The sequence below is a fragment of the Pholis gunnellus genome, assembly GCF_910591455.1.
Source record: "Pholis gunnellus genome assembly, chromosome: 19".
Taxonomy (NCBI): domain Eukaryota; kingdom Metazoa; phylum Chordata; class Actinopteri; order Perciformes; family Pholidae; genus Pholis; species Pholis gunnellus.
The window spans coordinates 16,226,711-16,242,042 of NC_136546.1; the positions used below are offsets into that span (position 1 = coordinate 16,226,711).

Genomic DNA, 15,332 nt, shown 5'->3' on the forward strand with positions numbered 1-15,332 from the left:
TTTTGTCAACAGGACGGTCGAAAGAAAATATCAATAATGCTCGGGAGGTTCTTGTTTTTGCGTGTGTGTGTGTGTGTGTTGTGTCCTCCAACCCTCAGCCCCCTTCTCTGCGCCCTAAATATAAAGCGGTCCAGTCCACCAGCTGCTGTCTGTATCTCTAATTATAGCCTCTGCAGCGCAGGCTCCCAGGGCAGGACTGGGGGTCAGGTTTCTCCTTCCCACCGCGCACACCCCCCCCCCCAGTTTAAACTGGGCCTCAAAAACAGGTTCTGACAGGACTTAAGAACTCGCATGGGGCTCAACTAGTTCTTAATTAACTTATTTACTCTTCTCTGTGACCTCTGTTTGACAACGCAGGGTACTTCAGAGGAAATGTGTGTCCACTGGATGAAGTGCAAGAAGAAGAAGTTTAACGAGCTTCATTTTTCAAGTTGTTGCCGAGGGCACAAAGTGAGGACATTTGGGTTTTCTGTCGCGTTAAAACTACTAGTGCTGTTGCTGTAAATACTGTCAAATGATACCATGACATTTAATAAATGAAAGAAAATCATGATAGCACTTATGTACAGGTGTAAGAGACTTTATTTTATTTTTTGACAGTGGGCAGGTCAGTCGGTGAGGCCAGGAACGGAGTAATGGGCCTCTCAGAGGAGGAGAACTGATGTAGCATCAGCTGCTAGCTGCCTCCATCATTATAACATGATGAATAAGCGCTGTGTTTCCAAGACACACATAGCACAGGAGACCTTTTTCTCTTCACTTCATTCTTTTCTCCTCTCCATCCCTTGATCTGTTGCTGTCATACACCCAGTTTTCTTCCTCCCTCCCTTCACTTCCACTATCTCTCTATTTTGGACTCTCGGGGGGGGGGGGGGGGGGGGGGGGGGGGGGGGGCAGGGTGACTCCCAGTAGGTCAACCCACTTCTCCCTGCCCGTCTCTATCCGGGCGTCTCACTCTCTCTCTGTCTCACTCTCTCCAGCAGCTAGAAACCCAATCATCCAGAAACTTTTCCCGAACAAATCTTCGAGAAGAACTTTGATTGTTAACAAGAACAATACACATTCCAAAGCGCTGTTGACTGGATTTCCTTACATTTTTCTGCCGCGGGGAAGGTTTCAGTGTATTTTTAGAACCTGCTGTGATCCAGCTTTACCACAATTGCTGTGTGCGCTTTGTACGTCGCCTCCATCGTCTTCTTCCTCACAATCAGCCGGGGCCGAAGAGGATTTAACGAAGGAGTTGCATGCGCGTTTCCATGGTGACGGTGCATTTCCCAGAGCCTTTGAAGGACTGAAGGTTATCAGTGAACATCCGGCAAAACTCAAAGCCCAAGGTACTGTAAAAATCCATGTCGCTCTGGCTGAACTTTATAATAATGATCCGACACTGACGGCACTGAATGCTGGCGGTCTGCACACAATTATTCTTTCTTAATATTGGAATTTACAATATCTATTAAAAGTAAGCTGCTACTGAGAGCATACTCCCGAACTTTAAGAAGTGGACGACTGCAAGTAATGACCATTGGTGTTATAATCTGTGCGCTACACTATGAGCTATTTGCTCCTGCTATTATTTGTGCTATTACGTTCATTTATCTTCATATTGTGTCTTTGTAAAGGGAAATAAACTTTAAAATCACATTGTTTCCTTCATGACAAAAAGACTCACTGTAGCCTGTTGCTCTGTTGCCTCTTGCAGGTATAATAGTACATTTGTTGCATTAAATATATGACAAACATGTCAAAAATGTACGCAGGAGATTAACAAAACACGATTAAATGACCAGTTAATAAGGTTGTTAACTCCTGCACACTGTCAATACAAAATGTATTGAAAAAGCAAAATTTGGCTCACAGACATTTGACTGGAACTCACAATTCACTCTTCATTCTCCTCATACCTGTTACGCCAGTGAAATGAAGCAACGTGTACAGTACTCCTTCCTCCTTAACAGTGATTAGGGCCTCAGTGTGGATGTGATTTTAAAGGCTTAGAGTTTAGATTTAGATTTAATGAGAAAATAAATGTCTTTTTTCCACCCTTAAGTCTTCTTGGGATCCCTCAGATGTGTCTGGGGATCCCTTGGGGGTCCCGACCTCGAGGTTGGTAACAACCGCATTTGAAAATAGTCTCTTTGATGTGATCTTCTAATGATCAACTTACCTTTTTCTTTCTCTCTTCTTGTTCTCCTCTAACAGTGCCGCAACGTAATTGCACAAGTATAATCCAGAGGAATGTAAATCCCCGCTTTCGTTATTTGTGCACGTAAGCTGCATTAAAAACAATAAAATGGTGAAGTCTTGTAACTGTTGCATTTTGATACAGTTTGTAGTTTAGTCCAGTGGGTGCCCAGCCTGGGGGTCTGGCCCCTCTAACAGGGTTGCAAGATAAATCTAAAGGGTCATGACTAAGTGTGACTAAGGGTCATGAAGTAAAAGCAAAGTTCTGCTACAAAAATTTATATTCACTTTTTCTAATCTATGATTTTTTTTTTGGTAACTCTGGCTGTCAGATGGAGATGAGTAAATACATCACAATCACAATACTTACTGTACTGAAATGTACTTACTTTCTACCGCTGATACCCAACACGATTACTTCATAGGCAGTACCATGCCTATTTGTCATTAAGTAATGTAAGTAAGTAAGGCGATGCATTCACTTACTCTCCACGCCGCCTTTTGTCGCCTTTCATTTGCCCTCAAACACCGGTTGGTCGCCTCCACCCGCACCGTTCTAATTCCGTGCATTCCTCTGGTGTGGAGGAGGCGGCGGCAGCAGCAGTTGGTGTCCTTGTGTGTGAAGATCAGCTCAGCACTCTGTGGTGACAACAGGTGGGCCGGGTCATCGGGACACACACATACAAGGAGAAATGTTTGCTTGACTGTGACTCAGACTTTGACAGAAACTACAACACATGGGCTATGTAAGAGAACTGTTCTGTGATTGGACGCTTTGAAGAATAGCGAGGAAGTGGATGATTGCACAGTGCGGCTTTTTCTCATTCTCAATGGATCAATGTGTTGGCCTGTACGGCCATCGCCAGGGCCTTACAAGATCAATGGTCAGCTTTTATATCACTCACGGGCCGGCACTCTCAGCTCGAACTTATGAAATGACACACACACACGCCGGCTGTTGTTTACCGGATCAATGGTTAGCTTTCTTGAATCACACATACACACGCACACATAATTGCACATTTGAGTGTGCGTGGGCCGAAATATGTGAAATTGGTTTTGTGGATTGTTATCTGAATGCAGAAAGGTCAGCCGAGCAGAGACCAGCTGCTGAATCAAAACACATCGCATCATACAACCATCTCGGATCACATTGTACAGTAGATAGATGGATAGATGGATGGATGGATGGATAGATATACACTACGTGCTTTGGTTACAGGTATGCTTGGAATACAGGTGGTCTTCAGGGAGGTAAAAGAAAGAGAATTGCATTGTGGTGAATGTAGGATTCAGGATTCTTTTTGAAGATTGAAAGGAATAAATGTTTCAATATTTCGACCCTTGCTGCATTAATTGTGATCATTCTTGCTCCTTCTCTCACAGGTTCTTAACTTTAAGAAAGTACAATACTAAATTGCTGGAGTGATTACTGAATGGAGTCAGAATATCCACTACTGTAAATCATTGAACATCATTGGCCAAAATGATCAATATCAACTATAAACTCAATCTGATGATCTCAATTTATCACCTGATCTTGTTGAGGGGCTCTTTGTAAAAATCCTGTTTTAAGAGTTAATTGTTTTAGTTCATATTTAAGTGCTCTGTAGCGTTGTCTTTGAACAAATTACCATGAACTAATTCACACACAGAAAATCTGGGCATATAATTTAGCCGCCATAGAGGGAACTTTGAGGTATACATGCACAGGAGGCGGGTTGTTGGTTCATGGAGGGTCTACGAGGGGCCCAACATCGATGTTTTGCCCTTGGGACCCCTAACAGGTTAATCTGGCCATGCCAAAGTGCTCTGGCTTTTAGTACCGAGCTCTATACATGTTGCTTTATTCACTGTTTAATAGTCTTGTGCAGTCGAGCACGCTGTCTGGGTTTGAGTGCACTGGCTACATTTCAGGCGATGATACGGGCGATTTACTCAAGTGGAAGGCTGCATATTGAGAACAAGCCTGAATTGAGCCTTGAGGTACATATATTATATAATGAGGAGCGAGGGAGACGTTGTCACAAATCTACACTCAGCTTCTATTAACTAACAGTGAAGATGAGAACCATCAGAGTCCAGACCGCCAAACCACCACCTAATTCTGTCAACGGGATTGTCATAACGATCGGTGTTAAATGCCTCAGCTGGACCAGCATGGCATGCAGGACTCACGCGGATCTGCACCCTTCGGGGCCTCATTAATACCTTTGAGAAGGGCATATTTCTTCCCCTATTTTAATTCAAATCTCCACAACGGTGTAGCTATCACTTTATATTTGCAGATAAGCTGTGTGAGAGCCAGGCAGGGAAACGGAAGGGAAAATACATCATCTCAGTTCATCGCATCGCGCCGCATAATTAACACGAACAACCTGACGCGGGCACGTAATCATGTCGTGGCGCGCGGCCCCGCTGCCATACAATGATGAAAACTTTCTTTACAGAAGTAATTTGTCAGGTGGATCCGATTTTTCAAAGTGCGATGGAATTTTATCTCCTCAACACCTCCGGTAGTCTCGATCTTTCTCTCTCCTCCTCATAACTCTCATCCTCACACAAAGAAAAACATCCGTGTGAATAAACAGCTGCTGTGTGTGTTGTACATGTAGCTATTACTCATATCATGCACAGATTACAGTTACACTAATTTGGTTTATTGGTGAATTTGTGGTGGGAAGGTGTCAATACCAGGACATGTGCAATAGTACCAACACCATCGTCGGCTCTAATCCTGTGTTTGATACCAAAGGATTCAAGGGAAAGTTGACTTTCCACTCCCACATTACTCCCAAGGTTTCTGTACTTTATTTTGAAATTTAGCAACAGGTGTCTTTTTATGCTAATTGTCTTTCAACGTGTCCTCATCGAACATACATCTACCACCAAAGCCAGACAGCTTGCTGCTGCACGTCTATTTTTAATCCTAATCTCCTAAATCAGATGCTAATTGCATTGCCCTCTAATTACTATCGATGTTTGTACTGACATTTTTAGAGGTGAGATCAGCAATTTTAGAGAACATCAAAAACTACTGTCTCAGCAAAAAAAAAAAAAAGAAGGTTACACAGTGGGATATATATGGGACAACAGGGACAAGAAACTCATCAAAGCTAAAAGGGCATATTGTGAAAAGCTGATTTCAAGTGTACAGACACCCAAAACTTCAAAGGTTCTACAAAATTCAGAGTATTATAGCAGCAAACAGCTATTTTCAGTGTAAAGACATAAAAATAGAGTGGATTAACGTCTATCTGAGCAGAGCATCAAGTCGCTCTCCCTCTGTGTGTGTTTGTGACTCCCACGCTAAGGAAGTGTAATACTAAATTGCAACTTTAAAGATGTTTTTAACAGCAAGCTTACAACATAATTCGATTCTCATTACTCTAATTTGCTGAAATTAACTTTAGCTATGACAGCTAATTAGCACATACTTTTTTTTGTATGTTATCCCACTCCATTAGCAGACCACAGACTTTTTCTTTTGGTCATGGTTTCATTTAGTTTCCAGGCATTTTTAATTGTTATTTAAAAATTGAGCCACCTACACTTTTCTTTTTCTCACTTTTGTTTACTTCTCGAGGTCCATGCCTCGCCTCAATCGATCCTCTCTGCCTCATCCAGCTAAGCAGGGCGGGCTTTGCTAATAAGAAAAGCAGCAGGATACATGATTCTCTTCCTTGCTCTCTTCATTTTGTTCTTTTTTTTTTGTCATCATGTCCTACTGTTTCAAACCCCTCTGTCTCTTTCTGTCCTCAGCCCTCTTCAACAATGAGCAGCGAAAACAACGGCGGGGGTGCGGACCGTCCGGCTCGGACCAATCAGAAGACGTTTTTGGACGATGTCATTTTGACCTTTAGTTCACCGATGGCCTGGCTGCTGGTTGTGGCGCTGGTCATCACATGGTTTGGAGTCGCCATCGTTCTCTTTGATATACTTGACAATAAAACTCTGACAGGTAACATTTATACCTTCATCTTTAGATTGTTTGCACTATCCGTTTTACCTTTCACCAATGATTATAATTCCATCATAATGTGATTATAATGTGCGTGTAATGACACTTTCCTTCAACTCATTTATCCCCATTTTTTCACGTATAATTTGAACATCCATTATCTCATCAGCATTTTTCAACAAACCTCTCGAGCATTTTTGAAGCAGGCTTCAAAAGTGGACGTGCTCTCAAGAAGGTCATCATTTTCAACGGCCGCGTGTCGAGTCGGAGGACACGCACTTCTGTGCTGCTTTAACACTGTTTGTGTTTAAAGTAACACGTGGTGTTGAGTGTTTCGCTCCACTTGGCAGATGTTTTGAAAATGCGTGTCATCTCTGAGTGCATTTTCTCACACTCGCATTAGACTCTAACATCAATGAACCCATCAGTTGACACTTTATGTACCAGTGTAGTAATACAGCTGTGTACATACTGCGGTCCATCCACTCCTTCTCATTTTCACTTAAATGTCATACACTGGTAGAGTGGATTGAAAGGGAACTTCCTGTTGCTTCCATACATTGCCTGCCAGAGCAGCTTTATTCCCTCAAATATCTATAATCCTATCATCTGCAGCTCAGAACTTGATAATTCCAGTGATCGTCTTTCGTTTTCTGTGAACAAACCTTAATTACTTCATTGTCATTAGAGAAAATTCATTTCCCTTAGAACGCACCAGTGCAGCAGTCAAGATCTCCTTCAAACATTTTCAGTTCAGCCTAAGACCGCGTATTCACTGGCACCCTTGATCAGGCTTACAAGGCTCCGCACACCCATTAATTTACATCTTCAGATAATGAGAAATGTCTGATTGTAGCAGAACAGGAGAAATCAACAGAGAACAACCGCGCCGCGCTCTTCAGCACGTTCCTTTGTTTCGGTAAACACAGCATCTGGGTCGTTAACTACCCGAGAAATCAAAACACTGAACAAAAAAAATGTCATGTTGAAGTGATTATACTCTTGTTATAATTTACTTTACAGGTAAAGCAAACATTTTTACATTTGAGGTAATACTGAACACTGAATTCATTCTCAATAGTCTGCTAAACGTGAAGGTAAGCCAGAAGTCGGCTAGCTTAGCTTAGCATGATGACTGGAAACGGGAGGAAACATCTAGCCGAGCTTTGTATGAAGGTAGCAAAATCTGCCTAAAGCGCTTTAAATTACATGTCATGCCTCATTGTTTGATTCGTACACAAGTCAATTCGGTCCACAGGAAAACATTCAACATATACTGTATGGAGATTTAAGTTTTGAATAAGAAATTCATATTTATTTTAGTTTAAATGTACCAAACGTCTTTAAGACTTTCAGTATGCACTGTAGCGATCTAAGTAAACCTGAGCCACAAAAGGTCAAACTGCCTGCGATCTTACAACCACACAACAGGAAATCAATCCCTTTGATTTTCTACTCACATCTGCTCCTTATCTCTCCCACCACTACCACACATCGCCATGTTTTTGGACTATCCAGCGTGAGGATAGTCCTGCCTCGCACATCCAACACACTCATCTTTAACTCCTCTCCTCACTCTCCTCCCTCCTTCACCCCCCCACAACCACCTCTTCTCCATCCTCATGCTGTCAATCACCTGCCATCCCATCCAAAGAGTACACATCATACTGTGACGACCCCGTGTGTTTATCTTCTGGTAAAAACAACAACAACAACAACGCAAAACCACTAACAGTTTGACTGCACAGCTTGCTTGTACTAGAGTGCTGCCTGTGACAGATTGGAGACTATCAAGATGTACATGATTCCTTTCCACCAGCTGTCAACTGGCTAAATTATTGTCCCTTTACTCATCACTAAGGGTAAGTTTACAAGCGTCTTAGCTCAGTTGCTAACGGGACCAGTTGTAGATGCATTTTGTACTTTAATGTATCCTAATCGACTTTCTATTGGCATTGTTTTCATGCTTAGCGGCACGAAAAAAAGCTAAATTTGTAAATTTCTAGATTTCAATTTCCTCACTATTTCACAACCTGCCGTGAGGCGGTTGGTATTCTCAGTCCCTGTCTTTAGGTGTATGACAATTCAAATTGTGTGCCTGTGTGACTTTGCATGTAGCCTATATCTGTGTTTCCTCTGGACCTGCCAACAGTCATCAATGACTAAGAAGCCTTGTGATACACCGGCTTGAAATAGCCTTAGGTGTTGGGTTACGACTATTGTTTCTAAAGCATTAAATCTGTAGGCCTGTTGGGATTTTGAAGTAAATCATATGTGCAATTTTGCAGATTTATTTTCTTGCGACAGCCGGCATGTTCAGACTTCATTACATGAAAATCCAAGAAAACTTACATTTCATTCAGAGACATAAATACAAATTGCGGATCTTTTCTCTAAATCAAGGAAACGTTACTCCCGGGTTAGAGAGAAAATACAGCAGAAATGCAAAGCGTCCCTGCAGGTGGAAGTCAACTTCCGTTTTCTGAGGTAAATATTTGCTAGTTGACAATGACAAAATGCTGGGCTGCATTTTTAATCACAAAGCTTTTCTCCCATCATGACATTTCAATAAAGGCCAGCGTGTGTAAATGAAACAGCAAGGAGACATTCTCGGACAATAAAGAAGAAATGCAATCCTCCCTGTCGTGAAAGAGCAGCGATAAAGTTGTGGGTGTGTGTGTGTGTGTGTGTGTGTGTGTGTTTGTGTGTGTGTTTGTGTGTGTAGAGCCAGAGAGAGAGAGAAAGAAAGAATAGACAAAATAGCAGCAGAAAATTATACAGATATAGAATTGGGGAGACAGGAACACACAGTTAGTCATACTATATATAAAAATACAGTACAGCACAGAGAGAGAGACAAAGCTGCAGCACAGTTTCATCAGTCATCTTATCAAACCCCTGTTCTTTCTTTATCTGACAGAGAGGCACGAGGCAACTTCTTAATGTATGTGATTACTCTTGAAAAGGGAACTTACTTAGATTGAGACGGTTGCAAATGTTACAACCATCCAGCGTTTATTAGTTCCGATCAGACATCACTGACGAGGGTGTTACACTGCAAAACCTCATGGTATCCACAAAACACTCTCCTATGTCAGTGTGACACCAGGTGAAAGAAAGAAAGACAGAAAGGAGGATGTAATGAAGGAAAGAAGGAAGTATAAATAAAAACAAACAAACAAATCTCTGAATCATTTAGCTTTTATTATCCAGCTCAGATGCATCTCTTCCAGCTATTTTATTCTCTTCTCTTTTCAGAGTCCTCTGGGTCTCTTTTTTATTTTTTTTGTCTACAATTTGTATTTCTAATCTCTTTTCTTTGTGCTTTATCATTTTGATGTGGTGGCTAAACTAAAAGGTAGAGAGAAGCAGGCAGAAGAAAAGAGTCACAGAAGGAGAACATGAAAGTAAGACAGAACATAGATTTATAAAAAGAAGAGAGAATAACGGAGACATGGAGTGAGTTAGAGAGAGAAACAAAGAAAGAGAGGGTAGAAAGGTGTATGGAGGAGAGACTGAATGAATAAGTAAAGGCAATAAAAGGACGGGAGAGTTAGCGGGGGGGGGAAATGCTAGCCTTCTATTCCTGGTGCCAATCAAAGAAATGTCAGTGCATTAATCAGCTGTTTATGAGGATGCATTATACGACTCCTCCACACTTGGCAACAAACAGGCACAAAGCTTCTTCCACCTGGGAGAGGGAATATTAAAAAGATCAATTAATGAGAGCTGCTGCTGGGACAAAGCAGTGGTGAATAAAGCAGCCCTGTCTCCTACAAAATTACCTTCCGATACAACTAAAGTGCTCATTTACGTTTCAAGGGAAACGTATTTTCCTTCCAGATAACCGTCACAGTTAACAAAACAAAACAAAAAACACAAAACTGCTTCGGTAGGTTTAGGCAACGAAACTACTTGGTTAGGTTTTTAAGAAAAACATCATGGTTCGGCTTAAAATGACTACGAATCTGACACAAAACTACGACTTAGTTGTGTTCAGGCGACAAAAGTACCTGGTTCACATGAGACAGGAACGGCGGTCTCCTGGGTGAGAGTCCTGTGTTTTTTAACCTTTCCCACAAACCACCATTTTTTCCTGATGTTGAAAATGTGTGATACAGTGAAAGCAAATGTTATCCATGACAAAATAAGTTTCCTGCGAAAAGTAATTCACGATGCAGTTTAAATAAAGTGTCGTTAGTCGCGTTTCCATTCACGTATTTTTAATTAAAGTATCACATTTAGAAAGCTGTAAGGAAAAGACTGAATTTGATCAAACCTTTTACAGAAGCTTGAGTTGGTTTTTGCTTTTGTTAGGAGGTGTTAATGGTGTTAATAAGTCGTCAATAAGCACCACAGGCTTCTCACCGTCTGATAATCCAACAACAGTTACTCAGTCATTAGCAATGTTAATACCTTTTATGATTTTTGCATAAAGTCTGCAAAGTCTTTTTAAATTATAATTGGTTAATAAATGGATTTTGCTCCAGATTTTCTGCAGTTGTCAACTGCTTTGTCTGCCTGATTTATTAAAGAGCTAAACAGAAAGCTGCTGTAGGAAGATCAATCCAACTCAGCCTCAGTAATGATCTATAAAGCATTAAATGATCTATCAACCATAAATAAGGGCATTCGTTGCAATCCTTTACAAAGATTGCCTTGTTAGCAATTTGTTTTGTTGTAATTGATGACTCCTGGAATAGAATCCAAAAGTTAGCGTGTGACTACTTTATTTGGTAGTATATTATATTTGGGCAGACAGAGTCCAACAGTGGAAATACTAATAAAAGTGTGTCAGGAATGTTAAAACTTGGTTGAGTTGTTGTCGTTTCTTGCTGTGTTCTCAGCCAGCATGTCGTCAAAGTCCGAACATCTTCCGTAAGATGAAAAGTGTGTTTTGTGTGATGTTTTTTTGTATTTGATCATGTTATTATTAAAGCAGCAAAACAATATCTCTAGAGCTATGTGTGGCTGTGAATGGTTCGATGACGGCTGTTGATGGATTTTATGGATTCCCTCGTTTGGTATGTGTCTTTTTCTCTCTCTGCTTCTTTTTCTTTCCACTCTTCTCATTCTGTGCCTCCTCGTTTCCTCCGTCCTTCTAACTTTGACCCGGAAATCGATCTTTTGAAGGATTTCTAAGTCATTAAAATGCATCAAGAGGCGAGAGAGGAAGCTTGTCGGGGGAAGCTATGAGGGCGGCAGGTGTATCTTTGCCGAAGTCTTTTCGGCACCTGTGACGTCTAAAAGAGGCGTGACACACATCTGGAATATACAAACGTTGTAAATTGAATTAAAAGTAAACATATAAGTTGTCATTAACACTGTTGTGCTCATCTGACAGAGATCATGAAATACAGTCTGTAGACTATAAATGGACAGAAGATACTCCTGTGCAACACGTCATAATTGACATTGCTTTAAAATGAGCAGACGTCCAATTTTGTTAATGCCTCGACTTCTCTCTCCTTGTGTGTCTTCCTTGCCTCCTCCGGTCGCATCTTTAGGAGGAGGGAGGGACTACCGCGCAAGGACAGGAGGTGAGGAAAGGAATTGAGGATGCACAAACTGAGAAATGAGGAGAGCGATTGTTCTCTCTTCAACCTCTATGCTCTTTACTTCCCGTTGTGCTGTCTCTGTTAACGCTGTGTCTCTCCCCCCCTCAGGATTCCCTCCTCCCTCTGCCGCCGCTAAGAGGGGTTTGAAGGCAAGAGGCAAGCAGAGAGCCACCATACGTATCACATTCACTCCTTAGCGCTGAAGTTAAATATATGAAATCAATCAATATTTCTCTCACTGCGACCCGCTGTGACCCACCTGTAGAGTATGAGCACCTACACAGGCATTTTATATAGTATACATGCTGTTAAATACTGCACTATCTTTGTGTCATGTTCATTTTTCTGTTAAATTGTGTCGTGTGTGAAGAGATTCCAACATGCTAGTTTTTGAGACTGTAGTTTGTTGGCAAGCATCGCTGATATTTTTGCTCAAGTTTAATTTTACTCGTTAAAATATCTTAAATATTTCATAATATCCTACTGTACTCTGATTTTTTAATTCTATCCTCTTTATTCTATTTAGCTGGTCTTCGTCCAATGAAATCAAGCTCCGCTGTTGATGTCACGTCTCAGGAGAGCACTGATTGGTTGGGGATGATATGGACTTTTGCAGCCAGTTTGGTAGCTCCTGATGCTGAGGAGGAGGAAGGTATTCACCAGCTAACTGAACCGCTCACATGTAAGAAAACATCACCTCATGCTGAGTAACCATTTACTGACGGAGATAACTAATATCATGACTGGCTGGCTTATTCAGGACCTGGCATTTACATGCACTGACTCATAAATGAAACATTTTAACATTCTGGTAATAGAAAGACTATTAATCAGCATGGAAATGTAATGAAAAGCAAACTATATGCTCAGTGTGATAATCCCCGCTGTGCAGATAATAGCAATGGTGGAGAGCTGTCAGAATGTAATCACTCACTGACTAACAGTTGTAATGAATATGACGCCCTTTTAACCCGCTAAACTGTGGAAATAAATCAGGCAGAAAATAAACTTCCCATCGTCTTCTTTGTTCAATTATCAGAACCAACAGCCCATTTCAAATACCGCTAATTAACTGCAGTGAAAACTTGATCTGGAGCGCTTTTTATTTACCAATACTTCTGTCACAGTTGGAACTGGGACTGGTGCCAAATGCAGACATTAGGACGCAGCAGATGAATCCGGTGATTCATTGTAAATAGCTTACAGGGAGTGAGTCCAAGTGGTAAACAGGGAACAGGCAAACCGAACACAACCTTGAAACTATGACGAAAATGGAACAAATGAAGTGGAAGTGTTGACGAATCCGGCAACCGCTTTGTGGTTTCCATTTGATAGTAATACAGGGCCAGAATCGCCAATGCCAATACGTTTTACAATTACAAGCGGCTTAGGCTTATATGTACTTTCATATTGCTTCCACTGTTAATTACTTAATCGCATGCATGTTAAAACACTTTTTTTTTTCTTTCTCATGATTGTAAATTGAATGTGTAAAGATGAAAATTATAATTCTTGGGATTTAACAAAGTGCAAATATATATTTAAGTTATTTTTGTGCAAATAAAAGCATAAAAACCGTCAACCAACATTCACAGCTGTGAAATAGATCCAAACATGCTCCTCTTCCATTCAGACATCATGTGCCAGTGGGAGTAACTAGTCGGATGTGGTTTGAACGCACACAACAGGACAACAGCATGAAGCAAAGAGTACCACGAAACTTTATTTTTACAGATGAGTTCTAATCTTCAAGTGGGTGTAGACGAGAGAAACTAATCTCTTTGGTGTATCGATCCTCTTGATGCTCGAATCGATCTTTAAACAAGACGTACTGTCGTTTCGATATCTTTGGGATTGATCCTCCCTCCTCTACCAACTAGCTGCCAGGTTGTTTTTATGTTCATACGGCTTACAAACAGGTGTGTTGATGGATGTGGGAGTCAAGTGAGGGGGGAAATGAGGGAAAGTCCATCTGGTGGACGAATGGAAAATGGTTTGATTTGAGTAACCACAAAGAGGTCTTGAGAGCAGAGACGGGGGGACAACTTCAATGACGCTTAAAGATGCTCTCATTCAGATTGAGGGGCAGAAATACATTTTAGTCTGAGTTATTGTACTATAAACATAAGGAGCAGTTAATTTTCAAAGGAAGAGGTTCAAGGCCAAAACAACAGCAGGAAGACAGATGAAAAAATAATGATGTTGTGCAGGTAGCTTAATATTCATTTGTATGGTAATTTCCGCCAAGAAACTGCAGTTTGGGGTTTAATATTTATACCTGCAATAACTGCGATTGATGAAGTATACTGGGACCGATGAACACCTCATTTTCTCCTCTGGCCTTCAGCTTTCCACTCTGAGGAGCTCTGAACAGGAGGAGCGTGGAGGGAGGACACGAATGGACAAGTACGAAGAGCCAGAGAGCGGAAGAAGGGATCTGACTGAAGCGGAGGAGAGGACGTAAAGAAACAGAGGGAGGAGGAGGGTGTACAGTTTATTGTTTCTGTCTGCTGTTAACTGGAATTTTGAAAATTATGAAACCATGAAATAGTGCAACAAAAACTGTATTCTGCACATTGTTTTCTGGATTTGCTCTTTAAAAAGTACTCATCTTTTAAAAAACAATGATTCTTCATAACTTTTAACAAACTGCATCTCGTAAAATGTTGTTAAAGATCATCAGATGAAAAATGTCAAAACTGTAATTATACAAGTAAAGGCTGCTGTTAGACAATCATGATAATAAAGAAGAAAGAAAAATCTTTATATGTGTCTTTTATTTGTCTTCACCACTTATTTCAGTCTTTTTTTTGGTTTAAGGGGCTCATTTTATTTGTATAATCCTTTGTTTTCCTCACACATTTAATTCTACATGTATGCTCCTTTCTACATTGTTCTGACCTCATTTTGGATTTTTCAATTGTTACTATATTTTTGTCTACATCTATGACACACTAATGATTTGACACATAATATTAATTAAAGGAGGGCCTTTTCCACGAGGACCGTTTTTGTGATAGAAATAAAACACACACTGTTTACCAACGTGGCTTCCTTTCACTTCCTCTCCAGTCTTTATATCCGTCTGCATATAGGAGGTGGTCTGAATTGGAGATGACCAACGACGAACATTCCCCCGGGTCGACACCGGGTAAGTCATGAGGTACAGTAAGAGCAAGACGGACGGTTGTGCCAGCAGGAAGCAGTCGTGGAAGAGATAAGAATCAACTCGCCTGCAGGGGGCATCAGGCTGGTGACTCCAAATACCGAGCTTGAAAGTTAGAAGCAGATGATGGTGGGCGACAGAGAGAAAACACACAACGGCAAATTCATAACTCTTCTTGAAATAAAGAGGGCAGCGTGACCCGCAGTTAAAAGAAAACAGGACTGAATAAAGGAGAACACAAGAAAAACGGGCTGTAAGCCTGAGCATGAGATCACCAAGATATAGGAATACCTTATATGCTGTAACCTTCTATAATCTACTATGAAATACTATGAAGAGAGTGGGGAAGTACTGCGTCACAAGAAAACAGCTTGGTAAAAGTACAGATGTGCAGTAGTATCACAATAAAGTAACAATATTCGCTATGCAGTGTGATACATCATTGGATCATGATACTTGATGC

At 41.0% G+C, this 15,332-nt stretch overlaps 1 protein-coding gene across 4 annotated transcripts; it reads left to right on the forward strand.

Moving 5' to 3' along the window:
* Nucleotides 1-948: 948 nt before the first annotated feature.
* Nucleotides 949-14,448, forward strand: LOC306711140 (triadin-like). 4 transcript variants are annotated; one of them, XM_079179940.1, is made up of 6 exons: nucleotides 949-1,334; nucleotides 5,947-6,145; nucleotides 7,800-7,841; nucleotides 11,812-11,859; nucleotides 12,230-12,385; nucleotides 14,051-14,448. In XM_079179940.1, exons 2-6 carry the CDS (start codon nucleotides 5,959-5,961, stop codon nucleotides 14,071-14,073), a joined length of 456 nt encoding a protein of 151 aa, XP_079036066.1. In that variant the 5' UTR covers nucleotides 949-1,334; nucleotides 5,947-5,958; the 3' UTR covers nucleotides 14,074-14,448. The 4 variants fall into 4 exon arrangements, with proteins under 4 accessions (XP_079036066.1, XP_079036068.1, XP_079036067.1 ...); XM_079179942.1 differs by having other exon boundaries at nucleotides 12,230-12,355; XM_079179941.1 differs by lacking the exon at nucleotides 7,800-7,841 and adding an exon at nucleotides 11,653-11,685.
* The last annotated feature ends 884 nt before the right edge of the window (nucleotides 14,449-15,332 follow it).

Coding starts and splice junctions, on each gene's coding strand:
- LOC306711140 (XM_079179940.1), top strand. CDS start 5,959: ATGAGCAGCGAAAACAACGGCGGGGGTGCGGACCGTCCGGCTCGGACC. Junction 6,146..7,799: donor TGACAATAAAACTCTGACAG/GTAACATTTATA, acceptor TCCCATCCAAAG/AGTACACATCATACTGTGAC. Junction 12,386..14,050: donor GCTAACTGAACCGCTCACAT/GTAAGAAAACAT, acceptor TCTGGCCTTCAG/CTTTCCACTCTGAGGAGCTC.